The sequence below is a fragment of the Uloborus diversus genome, chromosome 9, assembly GCF_026930045.1.
Source record: "Uloborus diversus isolate 005 chromosome 9, Udiv.v.3.1, whole genome shotgun sequence".
Classification (NCBI taxonomy): domain Eukaryota; kingdom Metazoa; phylum Arthropoda; class Arachnida; order Araneae; family Uloboridae; genus Uloborus; species Uloborus diversus.
In genome coordinates, this window is record NC_072739.1 from 137,550,655 (window position 1) to 137,577,532 (window position 26,878).

Here is a 26,878-nt window from a genome sequence, read left to right on the forward strand (position 1 = left end):
CGTACTAAATTTTGCGAAGAATTATGCTTATCTGTCAATAAATATATATGAATCAGTTATAAGATTCCCCCCCCCCTTCCCCCTTGTAAGATCAGTTTCGTGAAATCCTGAGGGGTGACCTTTTATCGAGGTCTGACTGCATATAACTTATTACTGTTTATTTTACCTTATTTTATTTATATGTTTCCAGGTATCAAGTGCGTGGGCGGGATACTACGACTACAACACATTTGACCAAAATGCGCTGTTTGGCCAACACCCCTACTACCCGAACGTGTACTTTGCTACAGGTTTCAGCGGCCATGGAATCCAAATGGCTCCTGCGATTGGAAGAGCAATGATGGAATTGCTATTAGACAAAGTGTATGTCACTATCGATATGTCAAGATTCCATGTGACTCGCTTATTTCATGAGAAGCCAGTGTTTGAGAAGAACATTGTCTGATGACTAGTCATTTAATTCAAAGCTCAGTGCCGAAATTTTTAAGCACTGCTTTTTTTGCGTACATAATTGCTGTATAATACGAATTATAATTTTATGTTGAATGTATGTTCGTAAGAAAAAATTTATATTTCATTATATTAACTGCAGCTCCTTTTTGTCGAGAAATAGCAGTGATGTCATTTAATTAAATTTTGTTGAAAATTTAATATGATTTTGATCTCTGAATGCTGAGGAAACTAAAGAAACTGGTAGCAGAAACAGCACAATGTTGAAAAAGAAAGATTATTGAAATAGTTTGCCAACTATTTCTTGGTTGGGAGCAAAAAAAACTCTAAAATTTTTGAAGGAAATACTATCTTAAATTTCAGCTAACAAAGTGTCGTATTTCCCGGGATGTAATCCACAGGTAGCTTGTTCTTGTATTTTTAAAGTTATCGTGTTATTTTTTACATTTCTCGGTGCTCTATTAGATTTTACTATAATTCTAATGTCAGTTTATCTTGCAGACTATTTTTGGGATTTTGAATTTCTGTGACAAACTGCTGAAAGAAATTCTGGTACCAGGCTCAGGAAGGTCAAGGAATAAAATATCTTTGCTTATTCTATAGTTTCCTCATTGTCAGATTTTCTTCGGAAAGAGTTTTGTTTTACATATCAAAGTTATATATATTGTTTGTTTGAAAAATGTATTTCAGAGATGCTATGAGCCAGTAGGAGTGTCCAATCAGCAATATGGGATTTCAACCAACTAAAAGCTGTTTGATTAAAATTTTTCCAATTTAGAAACTTTAGAAGGTGATAAAGTGTCAAAAGAATTCCAGGAATGAGCTTAAGATTGGTTCTATTTTTGAAAGATTAGATTCATTGGATCCACTTGAAAATGTAAAAGATTGATATGAAACAGGGTTGGCTTTCTGCTGGCAGAAACTAGTTTTTGCCGTACCAGTGGCAGAAACTGTTGATAACCGGTAAAAACCGGCAGACTGAAAAAACTTAAAAGCGTCTTTAATAACTCAAGTAATTACAAAATTATATTTGTTTAAGTAAACTAAAAAAGATTAAACTTCATTTAATCATTTTCTTTCTAATATTATATATGCGAAAGTTTGTCTGTATGTATGTATGGATGTTTGTTACTCTTTCACGCAAAAACTACTGAACGGATTTTGATGAAACTTTACAATTATATAGCTTATGCATCAGAATAACACATAGGGTAGTTTTCGTCCTGTTATGGGGGGCAAAACCCCCTTAAGGGGGCAATAAAACACAATTTTTGTATAAATTCTCTAATATTGGGATGAAAAAATACTTGCACATATTTACATTATATGTCCATCGAAAGCTCTGATTTTTCTGCTGAAGATGGCACCTGTTCGAAATTTCTAAGTAGAATAAAAAACGAGTTATGAGCTTTTTAGATCCATGTTCGAAGGCTTTCCTCAACTCAATACAGTGTTTAGTGTATCATCTCAACTCCCTGTCGATAGCGACAATTGTTGTATTGTTGACTTTCTTTGCTTTTCGTGATTCTTCAAGGCTTTTCTCAAGTCAAATCTTGAAGTAAGATTTTTGCACAAGATTGGCAAATAATACATGATTTGGCTGATGATTTTCCATTTAAACGGAACTTTAATGTAATTAATGGTTTTTATTATTATTTATGCTGATTGAACATTTACTCATTATCCAAACAACCAGCAAATCGCCAAAATTTTTGCAGACAGATTTCCGTAGCTGATGCATTTGGCAGTTTTTTCAACTCGCTGTTTTTGAAACCGAAGACTACGTCATAATGTTTCTCAGCTTTCACCATGTAAATAAAATATCGCCAATCAAAGAATTTTCAAAAGACTTTTTTTACTGTGTTAAATAATCCAGCAACTAAATTAGGCAAATCCATAAACAGCACAAAAACTTCCATTAATTTTCCTTTTTGCACAATTTCAAACAATCACCAAATTTTATTACTTATTTGGGTAACATTTCGGATGAAACTGTTTAGCGCCATTTTATAGTGACCGAAAATATCTCAGCATCTGGCGACGATATCTCTGTAACGAAAATTAATATCATATCGTTTTACAAAGTAAGGAAAGAATGGGGGAGCATCATCGAAGGTACCCCGAAACAACTTTCGCAAATTCGGTAAAATCGCACCAAGAGCCACAATGATTGAAATTTCCCGAAATAACTAAAGCAAGTATAAGGGGATTACGAGCGCAGCTACTTTTTTTTAATCACTTCGTACTTCATTAGCCATACAGAGAAGGTTTTAGACTCCATGTTAAAAAAAAAAGTATCAACAGATTAATCTTTTTAAACATAAGAAGATTAATTTCATGTTTTTTAAATTTCTATATGCTTAAATATAGTGCTTTCGTTTCTAAATCAATACTACTTTGTTCTTTATACTTATTGCTATTTTAGTTTTATGGGTAAGGAAGAAACTCGATTTTTAATCACGTCAAAAAGATGTGTTTTAAATTCTTTCACTTAAAACAAAACAAAAGCAAGTAACGATTTTTTCTAATAATTATTACTGACCCAGGCAACGACGGGTATTTTTGCTAGTAAAAAATAAAATCCTATGCTAGTGCCCTTGATTTAGTTCAGAAAGGGAACTTTTCAATTACAGACGCTCATAATGCTTGAATTAATCTAACAAAGGACAAAATCTCATATAAATGTTTAGGAAAGACGATTGACATAGAGAATTAAACAGGCATTACTGATTGTAATATGCTCGCTTATATGCTTCATCTCAATTGCTTGTGATTGAAATTATCATTTGCTTCAAGAAGAAAGTGTCAGAATTTTACTTGCCAATATTAACCTAGATTTTGTCCCTAATGTCGCAGCTCTGCAAAACAAATTGGCCCCATTTCCTAGAACTTATTTTTCGAGTCAAATTTTTACCACTACCCCAGCTACTACATGGTGGACCAGTTAAAAAAAAATACAATACATGACAGTTTCACATGAACATTGCTTGTTCCTTGATGCACTGCCTGCTAGCTCTTCTATTGCAAAAATATTCTGAAGTCTCTCCTTTGTGCATATTAAATTGAGAAACTGTTAAAATTTTAGAAACCACCTTTTCTTCGAGGCAACTGCAGGGTCCAAATAATGTAACATTTGAATTTTGATTAAATTGTTCTTTGATTAACATTTAATTATTTTTTCCATGCATTTTCTATTGTGTGTCAATAATTATTTGTTTGTCATTCTGTGAGTTTTTCCTAGTTTTTGCTGCAAATATGGCAGAAAGTGGTTTTTGGCATGCCTGTTTTAACCGGTTCCTACCGGTGGTTTTAGCCACCTTGGCAGAAACTTGCCAACCCTGTTTGAAAAAAAAAATGTTTCTTAAGGAAAGTTTCTAAAGAATCTTGCCAACAAAAAAAAAAAGATTCTGCATAATGTATAAGGTAACTAAAAAGTAACTATGGTGTATAAAATTCTTATTATAATCTTAATATTTTTGTAAAAGGGTAGGCGCGTCAAAAATAACAACTGGATGTGAAATCATAGTCGACAAACTACAATCTTTATTTGCGAAACACAACTAACGTTTTTGAACCCTGGTTATTATACATGACAGCAATTTAAAATCTTTATTTGCGAAACACAACTAACGTTTTTGAACCCTGGTTATTATACATGACAGCAATTTTTGTTTGCTGTCTTATGAAAGGAGAATATCTTATTCTCTATCAAAATGGTATTTTAAATTTTTATCACATTTATAAATTATTCTTTGAATATAGTTTCATAGCGTTTGAACTTCAAAGTTGTTCAGAAACAAGTCCACTGCACATCCTCTCAGGCCATCCAAGAGGCCATGTCAGCCTAGTCAGAAACTAGGGTCCCAAGCCTTGGGGGAGCCTGGCGACACTGACGTAAAAAAAAAAGAAAGAAAGAAAAATGCTTGGGGGATTCTGAATAAGAGAAAACATAAAGATTAAGTAAAATTTACTCTTTTGGTATTTACTAATGTGGCACTTAAAATAGAGTTAATTGTTTTCTAGATAGTAGTATTGATTTTTCTCTCTTTTTTTCCTTTGCTTTTCTCCCCCCCCCCCCTCCTTTTTTTTTCTTTCTCTTCCACCTTTTCTTTTCTTTTTGGGGGAAAGGGAGGAGGACGGTGACATAACTGACAAGGTGCCCGCCTTGGGGGGAGGGGAGTGTAACAACAAGGACAAGCGTAAATTACAAAAGCATTTTCTGCAAAATTGCCTCAGATTTATCCCCTCCCATTCCATAATATTGTGCTTTATTGTCATTGAAATTTGACTCCAACCACTGCAGTAAGGCTGCTGTTATATACGAGTCTGGAAATTGTATATGTCCGATCATTTTTTAAAATTTTTGATATAATTTTCCTTCCTTTCAAAACTTTATTTGACAAAAATGTGGTTAAACATCCCTGAGTTTTCTCTAAATTTTTACCTGATGCGAGGAATGTTCATTATTATGTATAAGAAAACTAACTTATACCTCTTTTAACTCTTTCCTTCCCAAGCAAAATTTTCTTATTTGTCCTTTCCTTCCTGAGCAGATAGCCCAAATCCACTTGCGAATGCTTTCCCCCTCTCAGACATTCAAACCTCTTCACTGCGCTGACAGGTAACACCATGCCTTTGACAAGAGCCAAGTAGCGTTTTCACGGGAGGGGCATCGAAACTTGCAGGAGTGATTTCACGCTTCTTGATTCGGAGGGGAAAGCAAATGCAATAGGGCTGATCATCGGATGAGACGGGCTATTATGGGAAGGGACAGTAGTAGATATTTTTGACTATTTTGGCTATAACAGGAAGGAAAGAGTTAAGACATTTTTTTTTACCGAAAAGTTGTAGATTTCAGGTTCTATATTGAATTAACTTAAGAAATCCCTATGAAATTTTTTAAATCCTTTTCGCGCAAAGCTTTGACCTGAAATTTAATTATCAGGAAATAAGTGAGTTTCACCTCATGCATGCAAAAACAAAAAGTTTCTTTTTTTAAGTTGTATGCTGGTGTAGTATAAGGGTATTAACTGTTGCAAATAATTATGTAAAACTTGTGTTAGTAATTAAATTTAGGACTTACATTATAACTCCAATTTAATGATCGTCAAGGGACTGGAAAAAGTTGTCGTTAGATCAAGGGGTATAGACATTCAATGCAGTCAAATTTGGACCAGTGAAATGCATCATTAAATTGAAGAAATCTTTCAATCTGGTATCGGTTAAATCAAAGTTATACTGTATGTGTAGAGAACAGTATTTGATGCATTTTAGCATGTTGCAGGAAATTATATCCAAACCCTCTTTACAATCATGATTGGTTACAAAACTAATTTTCTCAGTTTAAAAAATAATTTCAAAATTCTTATATGAAAATTTTACTTTTTAGGCATTTTTAAAAAAATGTGCTGCTGTACATATCACTGTTTTTTATGAATTATATGTGTATGTATAGAAGATTACCTGTTGTTTTTAGAAATTTAATAAACAAGCATATTTGAATATTTTTCTGGTTCATATTTTTGTAAGTTACTCGAAGGTAGCTCTTTTAAAAGAGCGAGGCAACAAAACTTTATCATTTATAGAGACAGATTGATAAGTATACTAAAATATGATACCTAACCAATTTCAACATAACATTTTTAAAGTGGAATGGTTTTTTATCTTGTGATTGTCTGAAAAATAACAAAAAAATTGTATTGCTAGTGATTCCTTGAGCAAATATTCTTGACCATGCAGTGACCAGTTTGTACCTCAGGGCCAGACTGGCTTAAGTCCAACAATTGCGATTTTCCGTTTATTGTATGAAGAAGTCTATTCCACATCGAGCCATGTGAACGCAATTCTTGAAAACTAATCCTTTCCAATTGTTTACCAGGGTTAAAAGAGCGTGCTTCCCATCCTTTGCATGCATCGGAAAAAAGTTTTTCCTCTCTCCTGTAAAATTATAATGTGACTTACGTCCTTCTGGCTCGGAGGTAAAGATCCTTCAGTGATAATGTGGAAAAAATAACCTGACAATCTAGTTATAATGTTAAAGTTGGAATGGTTTTATGTTTAGGTTAGATTCAAACTTCTGTATGAGCAAGCTATTCTACAATGTGTGAGACTTTTTATTTCCTCATAGGGGCTGTTCAGTGTTCATATATATTAATTGCTGTCACACTTTTTTTGACACCCCTCCCTACTTCCCTTTGTTTCAGAGTCAGATTTCCGGTACCCCCCCCCCCCCCCCGCATTTTTACATATTCTTATAAAACAAATGGATGATGTCACTTTTCTTGTTATTCCCTCCGTCCCCTTCGTAATAAACTGTCAAGTTCATGAACCCGTCTCCCACTCAGAGCGGGACATCATTTGTAGGTAGCCCCAGAGAAAAATTTCTGTGATTTTAATTGCATATGGAGCATGATTGTTTTTTTTAATCATAATTTAATTCATCCATATTTTTAGAAAAGTTTAAAGTTGCAAAATGGTTAAAGTATGAAATAAACAACGTAAAAAGTAAAATTTGATTTTTGCCAAATGGGTATGCTACATAAACAAAAGTTTGTTTTAAGATAACTTTTCATTCTCAGAAATGATGCAATACTTACCTGGGAGCCTTACAAATTGTAGGGTAAAAAATTTAAATGGGTAGCGATCAAAAGAGCCTATTGGGAAATTTTTCTGGTGCAGAAGTACATTTCCCTTGTGACCCTGATTCAAACATGAAGTCTGCCGAAATTTTAAGAAAGGCATTAGCTTTAAAGACGTGACTGGAAATTGAAAGTAGCAGTTTGTCACCAATGTGATTTCACTATCTGGATGCGGCAGGATCTGCAAAGCGTGAAAAATCTCTCACATTACTGAAACTCGCTAAATTTAGCGACTTTTCTTAAAATTAAGACCTTGTGTTTTGATAATGCGGACAGAAGGGCAAATAACTTGTGCGTCCAGAAATACGTTATACTATTCTCTTTTGATTGTTACTTGCTTAATTTTTTTTCCATTATTGTACTATTGTATGATTTCCTGGTTAGTACAGCTTCATTCACTAACCAACCCACTGTAGGACAGCTTTTAGCAATATGTTGAAATGAAAGCAGATCCTAGGGAAAGCAATGTCTTTTATTGGCATTTTTTAAAACTTTTCGACTGAAAAAGTCAGTAGAGCTTGTCCTTAAAATAACAACAATTATGACAGGTTATTTTTTAATTTAAAAAAATATGAAAAGTTGCCAAATGACTGCATGATGCATTGTAATGTTAACTAGGGGATACAGTAAAATCCCAATTATTGGCGGTTGGATTATATGCAGGTCTTTTCGCATTTTCATTTCACAGTGATGACTTACAACTAATTGATTTTTTTTTGTAAAAATTTAAGATATGTTCCAATATTATACCCATAAAATAATTTTAAAATTTATGATTGCTTTATTGTTCGTTTTTAGCTATAATTTAAATATATGTGTGATTGTTATTCAGATTTGTTTTTATTATATATGTTACCATTAAAGTATGAAATCCGTTATTTCATAGAATACCTAGTTATTTCATGGAATAACTGATCGTGTCCGTCAAAGTGTAAAACTCTCTTGTATTTCATGGGTTAGCTAGTTATTTCATAGAATAATGATCTGCAGCCTGTTAAAGTGTAAAATAATTAGGACTCGACCGATGCCATTTTTTGGCCGATGGGCCGATGCCGATTGTTGGCCGATTGTTCAAAGGTGGCCGATTGCCGATGGCTGATGCTGTTGGCCGATGGCAAAAAAAAATCTAACAGAAAAAAAATTGATAAGATTGTCAGGGATTTAAAGGATCATTGATTCATTTCACTTTACTTCCTTTCAATGAATAAGGAATTGTAATTCCCCCCCCCCCCCCCAAAAAAAAAAAACAGATTTCAACCTAAATTTTTATTTTACGATCATCCAATTTAAAGTTCACAAGTTTTTTTTCGGCGCACATGTACATGCATATGTACCTAAGAACACATAGATGACCGAAATATCCATTTTGAACGTCTCCTTAGTAAATTATCGCAAATTCTCTTGTGATGTCTTCATGCGCGTCAACTTACGTCACTCAAAAACGTTATGAAATAGTAAGTTGAAAACTCATACGTACGTAGTATGATCTAAAAGTTTGAGGACAAGTTGTATAAAAATTTACCGTAAATAATTTACATTACCGAAGTACATCTATATAAAAAATAGTCACCTTGAACGACTATGCACTTCTGCCAACGTTCGTATAGCTTTTAGAAGCACTCCTGGAAGACATTTATCGCTACCCTCCTGTAAGGCCTCTTGCGCTGCTGCTTTAACTTCATCGTGGGGAAGGAGGCGACTTTCATGTTGAGGATGCACGGTTCGATTGGTCAATACTCTGATAAGACAAACAAATAACATAACATTTCGTCGGACTTAGCTTCGAGTGACTTTTAAATGTTCCCAGCAAAAAAAAAAAACATTTGCATGGACGCCGCTTTCTTCCGTTAGGAGAAGATAAAGCTGCATCACAGAAGTTAGGGAAAAATGGCTTCCAGGAGTGTTTCCAAAAGTTATACGAACACTGGCAGAAGTACATAATCCCTCAAGATGACCTTTTGAAGGTGGATGTGCTTCGGTAATGTGAACTATTCTGGGTGAGGTTTTATACAGCTTGTCCCCCGAACTTTTGGATCGTACTACGTACAATATGTATAGGGTGTAGTTATCTTTCTTCTTTTTTGACTGCTGTATGATGGAAGACAAAGAACAACAGCCAAAAAAAAGGAAGAAAAACAAAGAGACTGTGTAATAAACAATTGATTTTTTTTAAATTGAACATATAACTAAGATTTCAGTAATATTGTAATAATGTATGGATTTAGGTATACTAAAACATAGTTAAAAAAATATTAAATTATGTTGTTTAATCATTCAAAAAAAAAAAATAAGAATAAAACTATGAAACCGTCAACAAATTACGCAATTAAAGTGGAAAGATTGCACGTAGACATTTTTAGTCATTAAATTAAACAAAAATGTAACAGATAAAGAACAATATTAAATCATAATAGGAATAGTTTTTATACTTATTTAAAATTTATGAGTAGAAAAGTTTGCATTTTTCATAAAATGTATAACAGTGACATAAATTTTGCGGAAAAAAGAAATAGCCATGAAAACAGCGAGATTCTTAAAACGCAGCTACAATAAACAAACTCAATATTTACACCACCAAGTTAATAACTGAATACATATACTACTTGATCTGATGTTTGCACACGTAATATTGAACTATTTGATTGTTTAATCTTTTATGAAGCACTACAAACAAGTTCAAATTAAGTTTTTCAATTTAACAATAATTTTCTGAAATTTAAAAAATTGCATAATAGAAAATCCTTGAAACTTTTCTATAACATATTATTAAACATATGATGAAAACGAAAATAACTTATTCATTGATTTTAAATAAATACATAAAAATAGTTACTTACAACAGAAAAAAAAATCAATCGCTATTAATGATGCAAAAAAAGATGGCGCATTACTAAATATAGGTGAAACAAGTATAAGAAATACGCAAAATGACATTTCTTGACCAAACTAAAGAATCGCTAAATATTTAAGAAATGCTTGAAACGACGAGGGTGGATTAGGGGGGGGGTCACCCTCTGATTTTGGAGTAACTCACAACGTTAAACTTCGGCCCCAACTTCGGCTTAATTTTTTTAGTACAGAACCGCTACCCACCAACGCCTCGGAAGAGTTTCTGAATCTACTTCAGCATTTCCGAAGAAAAAAATTCAAAACTCCCTTTGTTTTCTGAATTATGTCACCAATCAAAACGTCTTTATCAATTTCTTACATTAATGCTCTAAATTCTTCCTAAACAATAGACAAAGCTTGAAAAAAAAAAATCTCTAATTTTATGAATGGTGTTAGTTTTAAACAACTCAGAAGTACAACTAGAGTTTAATTTGAGAAATTGAGGGAGTCGGAGGAGGGGCACACAAGTGTTCTCGGAAATACAAGAAATAGTCGTAAAAAATAGAGTTCAAAATAATCATAAACATTCAGCAGAAAAACCCTTTTAAAACTTGCACCCGAGTTTGTTTTGACGTGCAGTGGCGGATTTAAAATATAGCATAAGTTTCAATTGCGCGAGAAGCCCCATAACCATAGGGACACCGCAGGAGTTAAATAAATGCTTATGGTAAATGTTTACAACTTCTGTGATAGAGATATAGGGCCCCAAAATGTATTTCGATGGGCCCCAAACTTGTAGCTCCGCCGAAGCGATACAGAAAAGACTGCATTACTGTGATTCATATTACAAATGTCGAAATATAAAAAATTATCGTCTGTTCAACGGTAATCTAACAAAATGAAACAAAACCGATTTCGCCATCTTATATTTGTTTCCTTGGTCTCCATTTCTGCAATACATCACCAAATGATCGTCAGTCTGAGACGCTATGTTAGTTTTGCATTGAAATAAGTAATTAATAGCCACAAAAAAATCAGTTAATAGGCTTTTTAGAACACCCGATCAAAAACAAAAAGTGAAGTGCACAACTGGAGCGTGCGCGCATCCAACATGCGAAAATTTAGCCTTCTACAGCTTACTATTTTTCAGTTATGACTTATGAGAGATACATACGTACATCCAGCCGCAAGAAACAACGCAATAATTAACTTGTTTGGTACCTGAATGCAGTATTAAAATCTCTTTTAGGGGTGACTAAAATAGAAATTCATACTGAAATTTAAGTAAACAATTTTGTATGAAAACAATAACTCCCTTTTACTTTGTATTAAAAAGTAAAACAACAAAGGTCCTTTTTTTTTTCAAAAACATCGGCCAATTCCATCGGCCTTTTCGATGTTTTTAAGGCCGATGGGCCCGATGTTTCCTGCAAGTTAGCATCGGCCGCCGATGCCGATGGCTAGATTGTTGAACCATCGGCGCCGATGCATCGGTCGAGTCATAGGCGGATATACGGGGGTGCCAGGGGGTGCGCTGCACCCCCAAAATTTTTGGTTGGGTTTTGAAAAAAAATTAGTTGACTCAGAAACGCAGTTGGGGAAAAAAAATTATAGCTGCTATACTAGAAAATTTATCTGAATCCAGTGTATCACCACACTTCGCTAGTGCAAGAAAAACATAACTGTGCTCATATTAAGAATTAAAGTAATTTTATCCATTTGGGAATAAAAAAAACCTAATAAATAATTTCATGCAAATAAAGAAACTTCTCAAACAATTTATTGTTCAGTGCTGTGTTATTGTATAGAAGAATTGCATGTTCTGTAATTAGGTATTTATTCGAATATCAATACAAATTCTTCTATTTTAAAACAACAATTGGCTATTGCAAGAAACTTGATCAATAAAATCTACACCGAAATCAACCGAAAACCAACAATTTTAAGGTAAATTATCAAAAATTTTTGAAGGAGGACTTCCGGACATTTTGCTGCAGTTGTGCATCCAGGAGGGAAGGGGCACAAGACTGGTGACCTTCCCCACAAAATGCTGAGTAGATGTTTTTAAAAAAAATATTCTTTATTATTGAACAGAAAAAAAATCTCATTTTGGGGAAACGCAGTTATTTTACGAAAAAAAAAAGAATGTTGGGAAAAAATCTTAATTTCTCTTTCAAAAAGAAATATTGACATATAAATTTTTCAACAGCTTCAGATTATTGGCGGCGAATTGTGTGCCTTCTCGCACAATCCTCTTTCTTTCATATCTCCCCCCCCCCCTTTTTTTATTATTATTATTTTTTTTTTCTATTTCGTTTTCATTTTTTCTATTAGTTCTCAAAATGTTTCTTCTCCAAAGCCCTTTCTCCAGTTAAAGTTATTACAGAGTACCTCAAATTTCGTTTCTTGGGCTTCACATTCGCAAAATTTCCAAGGAAGATCTTCTAATCACCTAATCATCGAAAATCGTTTAAAATTGCGTTTTTGGAACTTCAGTTTTGAAAAACTGCAGAGTCCCTAACGTTACCAAATATTATCTTACACTCATGTGTTTAAGACCTTAATTTTGGAAAATATTCGAATAAGGGCCTCTGACACCCCCCCCCCCCTTTCTTTATTATCATCAAAGAGTGTTAATATTTTGGTTTTGAAAACTACTATTTCGAAATATTTAAGTGGGAGAATCCTTTTTTTTTTTTAATACCATGGATTATTGCAGAAGAACTTCATTTTTAGGACTTCAATTTCGAAAATTTTCCAGGGGAGAGCTCCAGAACACCCCGGCCGGTAACAGCATCAAAAATTGTCCTCCGTAGTTTGAAACTTCAATTATGAAAAGTTAAAGAGGTAGCGTGGGGGAGGGGAGGGGGTAACGAATTTCTATCTGCTTTTCAAAAAATCGATTGGAGACAGTCTATGAGTTTCATTCATAACCCAAACTATAAATATGGACTATAATCACATTTATAAGACTAAAATTTCTAAAAATAGCCTTCGAGCCACACGTACCTTTCTTGCCTCTAAAATATCACGAAGAACTGTAAAACTGCGTTTTCAAAACTACTATTTCAAATTTTTTCTGGGGCGTGAATCCCATTGCAAACAAGTAGCTAGATTCACCCAATAATTCTAATATCAACTTTCGTTTAAGACTTCTTCTTCAGTTTGAAATGTTAAGAATTGCTCATCCCCTAATCTTACTTAATATGGTTTACATCGCGTTTTTTAGACTTAAAAGTGTGTCCCGCCCTAAAATTATTTTCTGATTTCGCCACTGCCTTGTTATTCCGGGAATATCCCCCCCCCCCAGATCCCTGTTATTGTTGCACCCCCAAATATTTCGGCCTAAATCCGCCTATGGGTCGAGTCCTAAAAATAATCTATATCATCTATCTTTCAGGACAAATACTTAAACCTTCCACCCCTACTGCATTTATGAACTATTCCAGGCCATAGGGGGAGAACTTGTTTAGCAGGTTGGCACCAGTTCGGTTGCTACAGCTCAAAGTTTAGGTACTGGGCAGGGATTTAAAAGATGTTCGTGTAAAACCCAGTGTATGTTTCCATAAATACCATTTATACGCTGCATAAATTAAATAAATTGTTTCATTTTCAGTTCGATTGTCTATCATTAGCTAATTTATAAAATACCTAGTTATTTCATTTTAGATAAATTGTTTATTTTACACTTTAACTGTCTCTCATTAGTTAATTTAGAGAATATCTAGTTATTTCATAGAATAACTAGTTAAAGTGTCAAATTAATAACATATTACACTTTAACAGACACGATCAGTTATTTCATGGAATAACTAAGTATTCTATAAAATAACTGTTATATACTTTAAGGGTAACATATACACTAGTATTGTTTCTTATCTATTATTCGGATTTGCCGGGGTTTTTGCTTATCCCCGACTACTGTGCCACCCTATTCCGTGGATAATCAGGAGTTTACTGTACTTTGTTTTGGAGGTTCTGATATAATTTTATAAGAGTTGCCAAATCTTCACCAGTTATTACTGGGTTATCAAATGTAACTAGTTAATTCTACTCAGATCAAATTATAATTATCAGTTTTGAATGCTTTATAAAATTCTAAATGTCATCAAAATCACAAGTCTCCTTTTGCAAAAGTTTTCTACATTTAAAATTAGAAAGATTCTTTACTTTGTTCCCTGATTTCATTTAAAGGAACAATCACTTGCGATCTAAACGAGTTTCTTGGATTCAAAAAATCCTCTGAGGTTCTGCATTTGCCATATGCCCATCAAGATAAGGATTATTGTTTCTCCAACTGACCAGTAGAGTACTCTTTGGCTGATGGTTTCTGTTGTTCCACGAAATAACTCCTCTCGGTACTAAAAACAATAAAAGACTGATGTAAGCCATTTAATTGAGAATATTGAGATATATTTAATCGAGAACGTGTTATAGGTTTAAAAGCATGATAGGTTAAAGCAACCTTTCTCTGCTGTAGTGTGTGATGCAGCATTTTCTTTTGTTGGAAAGTATATTTATTTAGAAAATAGTTATTATACATATCATCCCCTCGGAGCAACAGTAGGATATCTTACTGTTATTCCTGGGATTAGATGTCTTACTGCTGCTCTGAAGCGGCGATATGTGCAAGGTCTGTTAAAAAAGTATCCTCCCAATGGTGCCAGTTGGAAACATTCCGATAAGGCCTGTTACATAAAGCAGTTTAGCTCTGCTGTCATTGCAGCCGTTTGTCTGAAACTTGTACTTTTCAATCGTCTCTTGAGTGTGGTGATCAGTCGGAAGTTGCAGGGGACCATATCAGGAGAGTAAGAAGCTGTTTGAGCCACAGAAGTCTGGTTTTTGCCAAAAACGTTGAGATCCAGTGCAAGAAATGCGTTGAAAAGTCCTCCCAGAAAACCGTCTGCTTCTTCAAAATGGTTACCACTTGGCTGTCACCCCGTTCTGGGAAAATTTTATGCAGAAGTGCTACCCCAGTCATTCTTCTATTTTCCTTGAAATTAAAAAAATCCTACGACTACTCTACACACTATGTCAAAACTCTTTGCCAGCGACTGATGCTATTGACAGGTGGAGAAAATTCCACATATGTGCAGATACGTTCAAAAGGGGTTCAGGTTTCCACACAGAAAAAGAAGGTTGGATACTGTTCTAATAGCCCTGGTGCAGGGTCAGCAAGAAATAAGTTGCCCACTTCAAGGACTCTAAAATCCGTTCTACGGGTCCGAAAAAGATGAAATTTGGACTACAGATAATTCAGATAATGCGCTTGACATGACCTTAATAAAAGTTTGTAGTTCGTCGAAACCACGGGTAGGTGACGCTGTACTCTGAAAAACATTTAATGTATTATAAACATTAAATAATTTTAAAATATCAGCATAAAACTGTGATCACTGTACCAGCAACTCTGCCCAATCTAAAGGAAATCTTCAATGCTTGGATCTTCAAATGTTAACAGACATTCCGTTCAGGGGAAGAAACTATAGTTTTCTGATTAAAGAACATTATTTAAAGAGCAGGGGTTTATATTGATTAGTTTTTCTTTGACTTTTTAGATTATTAAATTTTTACGACACATTAAATATTTTTCTCTGTACAGAGCTACCTCTATCGGTGGTTTCCAAACTACTTTTTTTTTATTTAATAATTCTGATGTAGATCATTTGAATTAGTGCAGTTCAAATTTCATCTTATTGGGAACAATAGAACTTATTCTGCAGTCCTGCGAAGTAAGCAACTTATTTCTTGCTGACCCTGTATTTATCAGACGGATGCAGAGTCAAAAGCAGTGACGTCTAAAAAGCTGATGGTACTTGGGGCAAACGTTTCTCTATTTAACCTACCCCTAAATTATTGAATATGAAATGTGCTTCTAAATGTTCGTATATTTCTGCTTGTTAAATTTTTCTCATCCAATTTGAATAGGATGACTCATCCTCATTCCATCCCCCTTCAAACGGTCTTAATCACAAGCTTGATTGTGGATGAATTAATGTCACTCATATACTTGTATAATGTTAAGTTAAAGTTATTTGATTAATTGTACTTACTCTTTGATAATCCTGTTCCTTAGTAACTGCAGCAGCTTTTTCCACCAACTGTTTAAATTTCGTCTCGATTTCATTCAATTTTTCTTTCTTCTGCAGCACAGTGTAATTGATTGCGTGCTCCCCAGTTTGCAAATCAAAATCAATTTTCTGAAAAGTGCAATGAATGAATGAGACAGTGGGATGCAAGTGGACTTGCGTTTTGAGTAAAATACGAGCTAAGTCCAAATCCTATAGGCTTTCATTGAGACATTTTTCTAAATCATTTTGTATGATAGCAACCTGCCAGGGCAACTAGTATGAGGCTAGTTTAATAGAAATGGGCTAGGCTGGCGTGAAAATTTTCTAATTTTTCAAAAAGTACTGTAAACCGTAAAAGTTAAGGTATTGAAAAGTCCTAGACCAGACAGTTTTTCATGGTCCCCTGTAGTCATACTCTGCTATTTTGGCCATTGGGTAAAGCAATTTAGTGGCCCCTTTAAAGCGGCCTAATAAGTTAACCTATTTAGCAATCAGGTAGGCCCTGCCTGTAACTTAACTCATTCGAGAGGTAGGGAAGGAAATGAAAATATAACATTGAAATTTTGTTTCCAGTTACCTCAATCGTCTTTACTTTGGATGATTCGAAAGAAACTAAAATGGAGCTTACCAACTTTTTACCTACAAATTTCTGTCCTTTGGCATGCAAGCACAGGAGGTGTTCACCGGGATCATGTGACTTGTAGGTGAAGTGCCCCTCCGACCGGTATTCCCTGGACAAAACAGTTTTCTGTGCGGGATCCTTGATTTCCACCATCATTCCAAGTCCTTCCACAGTTGATGATCGGGATTGGTTGGTCGTGAGAGGCAGGCATCTATAGCTGCCTTGATGGAAATGTAGTTTTGAATCATCTTATGATTTCGTTGGTTTAAAATTTAAATATAGTAGAATTCTGTTATACAGCAGAAATTGAGGAACACATTTTGTACCCCCGTTATAACATAGTCGTACAATGAAATTTAACTTTTACAAGAAGTAAATTAATGACGATAATACCGCGCAGTACATAGGTCTTGAACTATCGTCAAACTTTACTTGACTATAATCTCATCACTCATTATTGCATAACAAACTAATTGTAGTTATAGCCTAAATTTGATTAAAACTTAGAGCGTTTCTTTTTTTTTTAACATTTAGATCTTGAAATACATATCCTGGTATTTAAATAAAAAGTTGGACTGCGAGACTGCAGAGATTTTGAGAAAAAAAAAAAGATTTTTTTATTTCTTAAAATATTAGGGACATGGTGGTGCCCCGTGCTTGATTACCGCACGGGTCAAGTAGCCCTGGGCAAGGGCGCCCATATGCAAAATTTTAAGGGGGGGTCTCAAAAATTTACTCCATGGTTTAGCAGAATATTTTCCCCATGGAAACCGATTTCAGTAAAGATTAGGCTTATTAAAATTTGACATTTTTAATAACTTATTCATTAATGGCTGGAAAAGAAATTTCTATACATTTTTGCAAAGAAAAAGCACTAAAAGCAAGGAAGTTCTCATTTCAAAGGGGTTCTTGAGCCCCCCCCCCCCCCTGCCCCCCTATATGTTTGCTTTTGAGCCTGGTGCATTGATATAGTATTTTTAAAAAAAATAAGAAGGAATTAATGATTTATAAATAGGGAAAAAAACTCGTTAGGTGTTTGATACTTTATTAGTATTTCTCTTATTTAGATGGTTCTATGTGAGTAAGAAAGCTTTATTTCTTGAATTTCAAGCAAAGTTAAGAATTGTAAGAATTGTAAAAGAAGTATAATTGTAGTTACTTGTTCTTGTTTTTTTTTCTTTCTTTTTTCCAAAAATAAACTGACTGAGAAACTAAGACTGAAAAAACAATTGTTTTGTAAATGACCAATTTTTTAAATTCAATATTTGTGTGTGGGGGGGGGGGTCATTGTCTTCTTCACTCTTTCTTCTTAAGCTATAAAAGTAGTAAGTTATGAAATAAATATAAAAGAAAGGGTGGTGCTAGGCATTTAGGCATGGGTAAACAATGCCACTGCACAGGATCCTGTAGCACCCTTCAAAAACAAACATTATTTTGCATTGTCTGAAAGTGATAGAATAGGGGGGCTTTTATATGGAAAACCAATATTTTTTACCCATATAGAAGACTATATTCGAAATTGTTGTGGGCTTTTGGGCCTCACTTTTAGTTATTTCGGCCCTAATGGCAACTACGGTACAGATGGGGGACAAAATAATATGAACACCTATGAAAAAAGTATGCCGTATTTCACATCTATAGTTCAGCCACGCCACCTGCAACAGAAGTCTACCACCTGGTGAGCGTGAAGAGGAACCTATCAGTGTCTCAACAGTAGTCACAAATGTTGCGTGCTTGGTTCTAAATTTCTGTAATAAGTTGAGATGTCAGACCTTACAGAGTTCCAAAGAGGAATGATTGTTGGGACGCGTTTAAGTGGAGCATCGGTTACGGAAACAGCAAAGCTTTTGGGGTGTGCAAGAGGTACGATGTCAGAGGTTATGACGGCATACACGAAAGAAGGTAAGACGACGTCTTCAAAGCACCACAGTGGTCGAAAGTCAAAGCTTGCTGATAGGGATAGAAGAGCTTTGAAGTGCATAGTAGCCCTAAAGCGCAAGCAATCCTTATCCGAAATAACATCTGAAATGAACAGCCATCTCCAGGACCCCGTTGCAACAAAAACTGTCAAAAGGAAACTTCATGCTGCGAACATTTATACAGAGTGGCAATTCGAAAACCCTTGGTGACAGCAACTAATGCTTTCAAGCGACGCCAATGGTGCAGAGACCACAAAGTTTGGTTCCCACAGATGTGGTAACAGGTAATATGGTCAGATGAATCATCATTTACCCTACTTCAGACTACCGGGCGCGTTTATGTCTGGCGAACGCCCTCAGAAGCCTTTAATCCTGAATGCCTCTTGCCGACTGTGAAGCATGGAGGTGGCTCAATTATTGTATGGGGCGCGATTTCTTGGCGTGGTCTTGAGTCTCTTGTTATACTGCATGGGCGTGTCAAATCTAATCACTATCTGAGCACTCTAGAAGATCATGTCCATCCGTTTGCCCAGACTGTGTTCCCTGGAGAGCGACCACTCTTTCAAGACGACAACGCCCCCATACACACTGCCAGATGTGTCCAAGAATGGTTCGAAGAGCATGACAGTGAAGTTGAACATCTCGCCTGGCCCCCTCAGTCTCCGGACTTAAATATTATTGAACATTTATGGGGATATTTAGAGTCCAAACTTCGTTCCCGATTTCCACCTCCATCCGGACTTTCGGAATTAAAGACCATTCTGCAGGAGGAATGATTTAATATTCCTTTAAATGTTGTCCATAACCTTTATGCATCTATCCTCCGTCGCATTCAATCTGTTCTTCAATCAAAGGGTGGTCCAACCCCCTATTAATAAAGATTTTTCCTTATTTCACAGGTGTTCATATTATTTTGTCCCCCATCTGTATATCTTAGAGTATTTTGATTTGATAACACACGTTGGGGTATATAGCTATTCTCATCGGAGAAGCTTTTTACCTCTAATAATCCACGACCTTTTTCCGTATTTTATTTCAAGGACAATACACATGAAAGATGTACATTACATAGGAATGAAAGAACACCCAGGGCTGCAGGCGGGAATCGAACCCGTGCCTCTCTGCTTACAGTTGGCGAAACCAAACAGCCACCGAGGCCCCTGCGTGGAGTAATTTTATTTTTGCTGCTGGGTGAGGTAGAAAAGACGGACGTTTTTCGAAGTATTGACCCGAAATGAAGTGAGGGGTGCGTGAATTGCGTCGTTAGATTCATAAAGTTGTTTTATTTTTATTATTATTATTTTAATTATTTATTTATATTTTGAAGCAATCAAGGATTAATTTCTTAACACACTAGCAGTGGCACTCCACTGCCTTTTTCAAAACCTAACACTGTAGTGGCTAGTGGGTGTAAATGATAATTAAAAACGCGATACGCAATTAGCTAGCATTGTTTCGTGAATTTTGTGGTGAGAAATTACCCACTCGTCGCAAATTTCAAGTTTCGATCCCGAACCAAAGAGTAAGATGGAATTTGTATGATGGTTCTTTTTATTAGAACTGGACTAACAACCTTTTCTAGTACAGATTCTGAGACTTTGTCGCCAGTACAAATTGTAATTTTTACGATCATTAGCATGGGCGGAGTTAGACTTACACGTCCGGGGCTTTTTAGCTATGGAAGTCTTAAAAACACTGTTGTAGTCTGTCTTTAGTGATGTTAAAAGAAGGAATGGGGGGCAAATAAGTCGCTCTTCCGGAGAAAATTTCAATATTGACTTAAAAAATAGCGGTTTTAGCATTTTCCAGTAGTTAAAAAGAAAGGGATTTGGATTTTCCTCCCATCTTTCCCCCTCAAAGTTGGTTTTAAGCTATCTTTTGTGACTTATGGGGAGGAAGGGGAGCTTCTCCTGGAATTTTTTTGTGAGTCGTTAATTGTGATTGTAAGTTGTATGTAGTAACAATATAGGAAAAAGAAAGGGGCTCCATTCTTAAAATATTTTTCGAAACCGAAATAAATTTTAACCTACCTTTGGGAAGAAAGGATTTAAAGGCTCTGCTGATGATGTTGCTGAAATCGAAATTGTATAAGCTATCGGTGGGGATGTTGGGAAAATGAAGGAGAGTGAGCCGCCCTCCCCAAAAGTATTTTAAAAATTGCTTTTTAGGGTATCTTCGGATACCTCATGTGATTGGGGAGGTGACATAGGGATCTCTTCAAAACTTTTTCGAAATTGAAATCGTAAAGGTATAAGATAAGATAAAATTTATTAACAAAAATACACATACATAACAAACACTAAGCAAAATAAAATAAAATTAAGTTAAAACATACAACTTGAATTATAAACGATAATCACAAAACGTTAAGAAATTCTAGATTATAGTTCAACATGAGTTAGTAGTAAGAATTCAACTCTAAAGAGCGCCAAAGGCACTGTCAGCAGTGTTGTTAAATCAGTTTCATTTCGAGTACAAACACATAAATATGTATTAAATAGTATAATATTTACAATTTAAATATATATATATATATATCACGGTATACACAAGTAGTAAATATTTCACACAGAACAATAGACTGTTTGACTCCATAAAAAAATAACATAATAACTCGCACTGAAACATTTTATATTATAAAAAATACAACTTTAAAGACCTAGGCTATCTTTGGTGCGAACCATAGGAGAAAAAATGGCGATTCCTGTCCTCTCCTCCAAAAGTGTTTTGAAAATTAAAATCCTAAAAACGTATCTTATGCAGTGTAATAATGTGAAAAGGAAAGGGGCAGGACTCACAACTGTTTTCCGAAATTTTTTTATATTGATGTTTTAAAACGCAATTTTAGGAAACGAAATTTATTTAAAGCAATAACATTTGACGAAATTAAAAGCCTAAAAAAATGAGAGGTTTCAAGTTCTCCCAAGGAAATTTTAGGGATTGAGGCTCTAAAAACGCAGTTATAAGCTATCTTTGGTGATACTATTATACAAGTTAGGGGGAGCGAGTTAATATCCGAAAATTGTTCATGACAAAAAAAAAACGCTATTCTAGGCTATGTTTGCCCAACTTACAGGAAGAGGAGGTGGGTAAACGGGTCTCCACCTTTTTTTTTTTTTTTTGAGCAATCACGATTGCTTATTGTTCTCATTTGACTGTTTTGATGTTCCTATGATTTTATTTCCCCCCCCCCCCCCCCGTCTTCCTCTGCAGCACCGCCGTCGACCGGCCCCTCCCGATGCTGCTCCTGTAGCGAAAACAACCTCCAGGTTGCGTCAGTGGCGTAGCTAGACCCGACTTTCGGGGGGGGGGGGGTTACTTCTTTTATATATATATATATATATATATATATATATGTATAATCGCTTGGAATTTTTTCCTTTTCTTCTTTTTTTTTTCTTTCTCTTCTCTCTTCTTTTTCTCTTTTTTTTTGAGACTAACTTTTCGGGGGGGGGGGGGGGGTTTGTCCCCAAACCCCCCCCCCCCTTAGCTACGCCCCTGGGTTGCGTCTATCCTTCACGCACACCCATACATACACTCACCTACACACACACACATACCCACACACTCATACTTGCACACAGACACCAACACACATGCCTACATACACACACACCCTCGTGATTTCGAAAAACATAATTTGAATTCAAGATATCAAAATTCAAATTATTATCATTAATATTATCATTATTTTTTTAAATATAAAGTGCTAAAAACATAATTTTCAGTTGTATTTGTAACATAAGGGAGAAATGGGCTTGAAAATCAGAGGCTTTTTCTTGTATTTTTCCCCCATATTTGAGAGCTAAAGCCAAATATTTAGATGTCTTTAATCTTGATAGGGGGTAAAGATCCTGTTTTGGATCCGTGCATGGGCGCCACACTTGAAATAACCATCTGGGTCTGGGGCCCCTAGCAGGCCCGTGTCCAGGATTTCATAAAGGGAGGGGTTGAAACTTTTTACCTTTGTAACTTACGTTGTCAAAGGAAAACTAACTACGCGTGTTGAATAGTTCATTTTAGTTCGATAACTAGGCTTTTTTTTTAATACGTTTTGTGTGTTTTTTTTTTTTTTAATGAAATCTTATTTGTACAGTTGAACATTTTGTAAACGCACACATATTTCTTTTATGCCATCTAATGCTAGTTTCTTTCTTTCTTTTTTTTTCTTTTGTTTTTACATCAAATAACATTGAACAGGAATTTAATGAAAATAAAAATTTTATTTAAAAGAAATTGCTATTTCGCATAGAAATACTTTTCTAATGTGTGAAAAGACTAATTCATCCAACACTAAAGGCGTACCATAAAAAAAACTAATAGTAAGCAAAGTAACCATTTTCCCTGCCCCTAAGTTTTTTTTTTCGGGGGGGGGGGCTACGTCATTGTCTAATATTCTTTTAAATAATTTTCCCCTGCATGCTTACAGCATTGCCGGACTCTTCAGCCATTCCTCCGTCGTTAATTTTTTCAAGTACTTAGAAGCGAAGGGGCTTGAGAATCCTACAATTGAGGAAAATGCTAATTGTTAAACATGGGGAAATATTAAAGAGGGTGAATACTGTTTTAGAATTTAACTCTAAAATTAATTAAAACTTAAAATACATTTTGGAAAATCGTTTAATGATTGAATGATTTTTTTCTTTCAATGGGAGGGGTTTAACCCCTAATACCCTCCTCTTGGACACGGCTCTGGCCCCTAGATATGGCATTGTTAACAACATCGAGCGAACAATAGTCCAAAATCAGGAGGGCATGAGAAAAAAGGTTTATCAATACAATGTTTGGATTGAACAAAGAAATATATTTTAATTATTATTAGTGTACTACAAAATCGCCCGTCAAGATATGACGGGTGAAAATCACTTCTACATTTGAACGAAGTAATTTAATTGCCTGTTTGATAGTATCTTGGTAGTTGAATTTTAACCCTAACTCCAGGGGATGAACCCTAATCTCCAGTAGGTAGCGTTCATTGTTGACTCGTTTTTTGTTTCTTCCCCGTAAAATGAGTGTTACCAGTAAAACAGTTAAGTTACCCGATCCAGTTCAGCCTTATCACTATAAAGTCTTTCCCTGTATGTGAAAAATTACCAAAACATATTATCAAATTATCGTGCCGTGGTGCAAGTTTCATTGTGAAGAGTTCACGTCGAGTAACGATGTGAGGAGCATTACTCGATCATTGGCCGGGGGGGGGGGGCAATCATACAGGGTGCGGCGAAAAAAATGACAACCTTTTTGAATGAGTTTTTACGCGAACATGTTTGAGTGCAGCTACATAATTCTTTTACAATTAAATTCTACTTATTTTTCAGTGCCAGTCATTTGTCTTGTTTCTATTGATCAATTGACATGCTTTTTTTTGTTGAATGTCAAACAAACGTGTTGCGATTTTGGAACTGTTTCGGCTAGGAAAACGTCATTGTGAGACGGGCGGATCCAGACTATGGATTTGGGAGGGGAACTTTTTGCAGTTGTGTTTTTTTTTGGGGGGGGGGGGAGGGGTACATAAAATTACTCATTAAAAAAATAACCATAAAAATTGAGTTTTGCAACTTATCCTCTGCATCTTAACGCTTCTTATAAAAATAATTTTTGCTGTACAAATTCTGCAAGTATAATTCTCAAAAAATAATTTAAGAACCGTTTTTTTTCATTGTTGTTTTTTTATTGTTGCATTTATATTTTAATCCTAAAATTTTTCGCTACTGATAAATGGAGGTCCGCGGGTTCTCCCCCGAAAAAAAATTGAAATTACAGCCTTAAGAATGCAGTTTTAGACGATCTCGGATGATGTTACGGGGAAGAAAGGTCCAAAGGGCTTTCTGCGGAAATTTTTAGAAGTTTTAAAATGCAATTTATAGGCGATACTTGTTGACGTTAAGGTAAGAGACTGGACTTTTGGGATCTGCCCCAGATCGATTTTTTTTTCTTTTTTGTAGAATAGATCTAAATCGATCACCCCTCTGCCCAATCTTTCGAAATTGAAGTTCCTAAGACGCGCGTACAGACTAACTTTCATGATGTTACTAGCTGTGGGGTTCTTTGGCTTTTCCCAAAAAATGTTTCGAAATTGAAGTCCTGGGAAACGAAGTTTTTAAGCGATATTCAGTGACGAAGGGGGTGATTTATGTTTTGTCAGTAGCATTTATGCCTTTTCTAACAAATGTTTAAATCATTTTTCTTTCTTTTTTTTTCTTTTCTTTTCTTTTCTTTTTCTTTTTTTTTTGGGGGGGGGGGGATATTGAATTGAACAACTTTTCGTTCTTGTTATTATTTAAGTAGATTTTTGAATCACTTTGAATTTTAAACGCTAAGATATGGAAGTCATTATTATTTTAATCATATCTAACGTTGGTTAATTGATTATTTGAATTTTCAGCACAAATTCGTTATGCATCAAACATATTTTACTCATTATAATATTTTCGTTTGTTTCGTACTAATGTGTGAACTCTTTCATTTTTATTTATTTAAAAGAACTACAGCTTTTATACTTACCAACCAATAGAGTATCACGCGGCAGTTCTTGTATAAAGCATTTCTCGCCCCCTTCGTTGAGATAGAAATACAAAGCATCAACAAGATTGAAGAAGAATGCCAGAAAAATGCAACAATATTTCATGTTGGATCAAAGTACATAAATCTCAGCACATCCCTTAAGTTTGCTACAAAATCGACGAAATCGATAAGGTCACCAATGGGTAACAAGTAGTTGCCATGGTGTCTTATCGATAGAAGCCTGATGTTTCTTTTTGGCACAGAAAATGCAAATTCAGTTTCAAGAGTAATATCGTTGAATTTACATCAACAGCAAAGTGGCGATAAAAATTCAAATTAGTAAATAAATTTGTGCTTATCGAATCATCTACAACACACCTCGGGTCCGATAAACTGGCACCGGACCACCGTTAAAAAAAAATAAAAATAAAACACCACACACCCTATAATGATATTCTATACGATAGTTGTTTTCAACCGGGGGGGGGGGGGAGTAGAATTTCAAGGGAGGAGTGAATGCTTAAAACATTAAAATAAAGAGATAAAAATAATAATAATTAAATAAAATAAAATAAAATAAAACAATGTATTCCAGATTTAACGTCTTCCCGTTTTCAATGTTTTCCCGTTCGTAATTTTTGTTCTCGTTAGGGGCCATTGATTAGTTACATAAGGATGATTTTGGCAATTTCCCCCCCCCCTCCCCCTATGTAAAGGTACGTAAGATTTTTCAAACCCCTCCCTTCAAGATTTCATGTCATTTTTAAAAATAATTAAATGTTGTTAGATAAGAATAAGTTACTCTAAAATTCCTAGTTTGATGTTAATCAAAGATTTTTATTTTTCAAAAGATTAGTTATATTACTTTATTGCTGTCTGCTACATATTAGCATTATGTTATTAGATAAATATATAGTCTTTGGAGTACCATTTAGCAGTGGTTAATAGTACATTTTTAAATAATCTTAAACATAAATCAGTTAAACAATCTACAAACCAATAATATAAATAAAATAATAATCGACTAGTTTTTAATTAATTTCGAAGAAAATAAATTAAAACAGTTGAAAGGAGATCAATTCAGATCATCTAGACTGAATGCTTCTTCGAAATTTTTTGGTATATGATGCGATACTAATTAAAAATAAAACATGCCATATATAATGCGATTCTTTTATTATATTTTACACTATTTATTCTTTGTAAAACAGGTAAAAAACAACTCATCCTAATACGTTTTATACCTTCCAGACGCAAAGGAATTGTAATTCCTGCCAAAACAATTGACCCCGCGATTTCTAATTTTTAAATATCGACTTGAGAAAATCTTACGTAAGAATGGATTTGACCCCCCCCCCCAAGTAAGGGTATGTAGAAATTTTTCCAACCCCTCTCCCCCTCGAGACCCTTACGCAATTAATGAATGGCCTCTTTTGTTCCGATTTTCTTCAATGCTGTCAATGATGGTATTAACAGCATTGAAGAAAATCTTCCCGTATATTGCGTTTCTCAATTCACCGCATTCCCGCTTTTAACGTTTTTATCCAAAGAATGCCCAAATTAATTTTGCTCATTCTTCAATGAAATTATTTTTCTGCTGAAAGCAGGAACATGAGTTAAACCAGTTTTGACAACTTCTTTTCGTTCAACCTAACTAAAAAAAGCTCGTGGGGGAGGGGGGGGATAATGCGTTAGAAGCATTACTTTCCATATCCTCTGCCTGGGAAAATGTAACACCGCTAGTTTGATTGTATTATACAGAGTCACAAGAAATAACTTGGACTTACATAATACATTATACTTTTAATGTTAATGAAAATATTACGACAAAACTTTAAAATGTAT

General features: G+C 34.8%; 2 protein-coding genes across 2 annotated transcripts in view; one reads left to right on the plus strand and one right to left on the minus strand.

Moving 5' to 3' along the window:
- Positions 1-1,642, plus strand: part of LOC129229575 (FAD-dependent oxidoreductase domain-containing protein 1-like) — a 38,441-nt gene extending 36,799 nt beyond the window's left edge. The window contains exon 9 of the mRNA XM_054863910.1: positions 191-1,642. Within this exon, the coding sequence (XP_054719885.1) occupies positions 191-445 (255 nt within the window). The 3' untranslated portion in view covers positions 446-1,642. The remainder of the gene's footprint in view (positions 1-190) is intronic.
- Positions 1,643-14,015: 12,373 nt separating this feature from the next.
- On the minus strand, positions 14,016-25,172 carry LOC129230676 (transmembrane emp24 domain-containing protein 4-like). The gene is made up of 4 exons (XM_054865092.1): positions 25,034-25,172; positions 16,617-16,831; positions 15,971-16,117; positions 14,016-14,278 (listed from the first exon to the last, which is right to left on the minus strand). Exons 1-4 carry the CDS (start codon positions 25,155-25,157, stop codon positions 14,129-14,131), a joined length of 636 nt encoding a protein of 211 aa, XP_054721067.1. The 5' UTR covers positions 25,158-25,172; the 3' UTR covers positions 14,016-14,128.
- Positions 25,173-26,878: the final 1,706 nt, after the last annotated feature.

What these genes read in the sequence shown, in the direction of transcription:
- LOC129230676 (XM_054865092.1), bottom strand. Translation starts at nt 25,157, where the DNA reads ATGAAATATTGTTGCATTTTTCTGGCATTCTTCTTCAATCTTGTTGAT. An exon ending in AATTTGTAGGTAAAAAGTTG is followed by an intron (nt 16,118 to 16,616) that starts GTAAGCTCCATT and finishes TGCACTTTTCAG; the next exon opens with AAAATTGATTTTGATTTGCA. An exon ending in AGGAACAGGATTATCAAAGA is followed by an intron (nt 14,279 to 15,970) that starts GTAAGTACAATT and finishes TATTGTTTTTAG; the next exon opens with TACCGAGAGGAGTTATTTCG.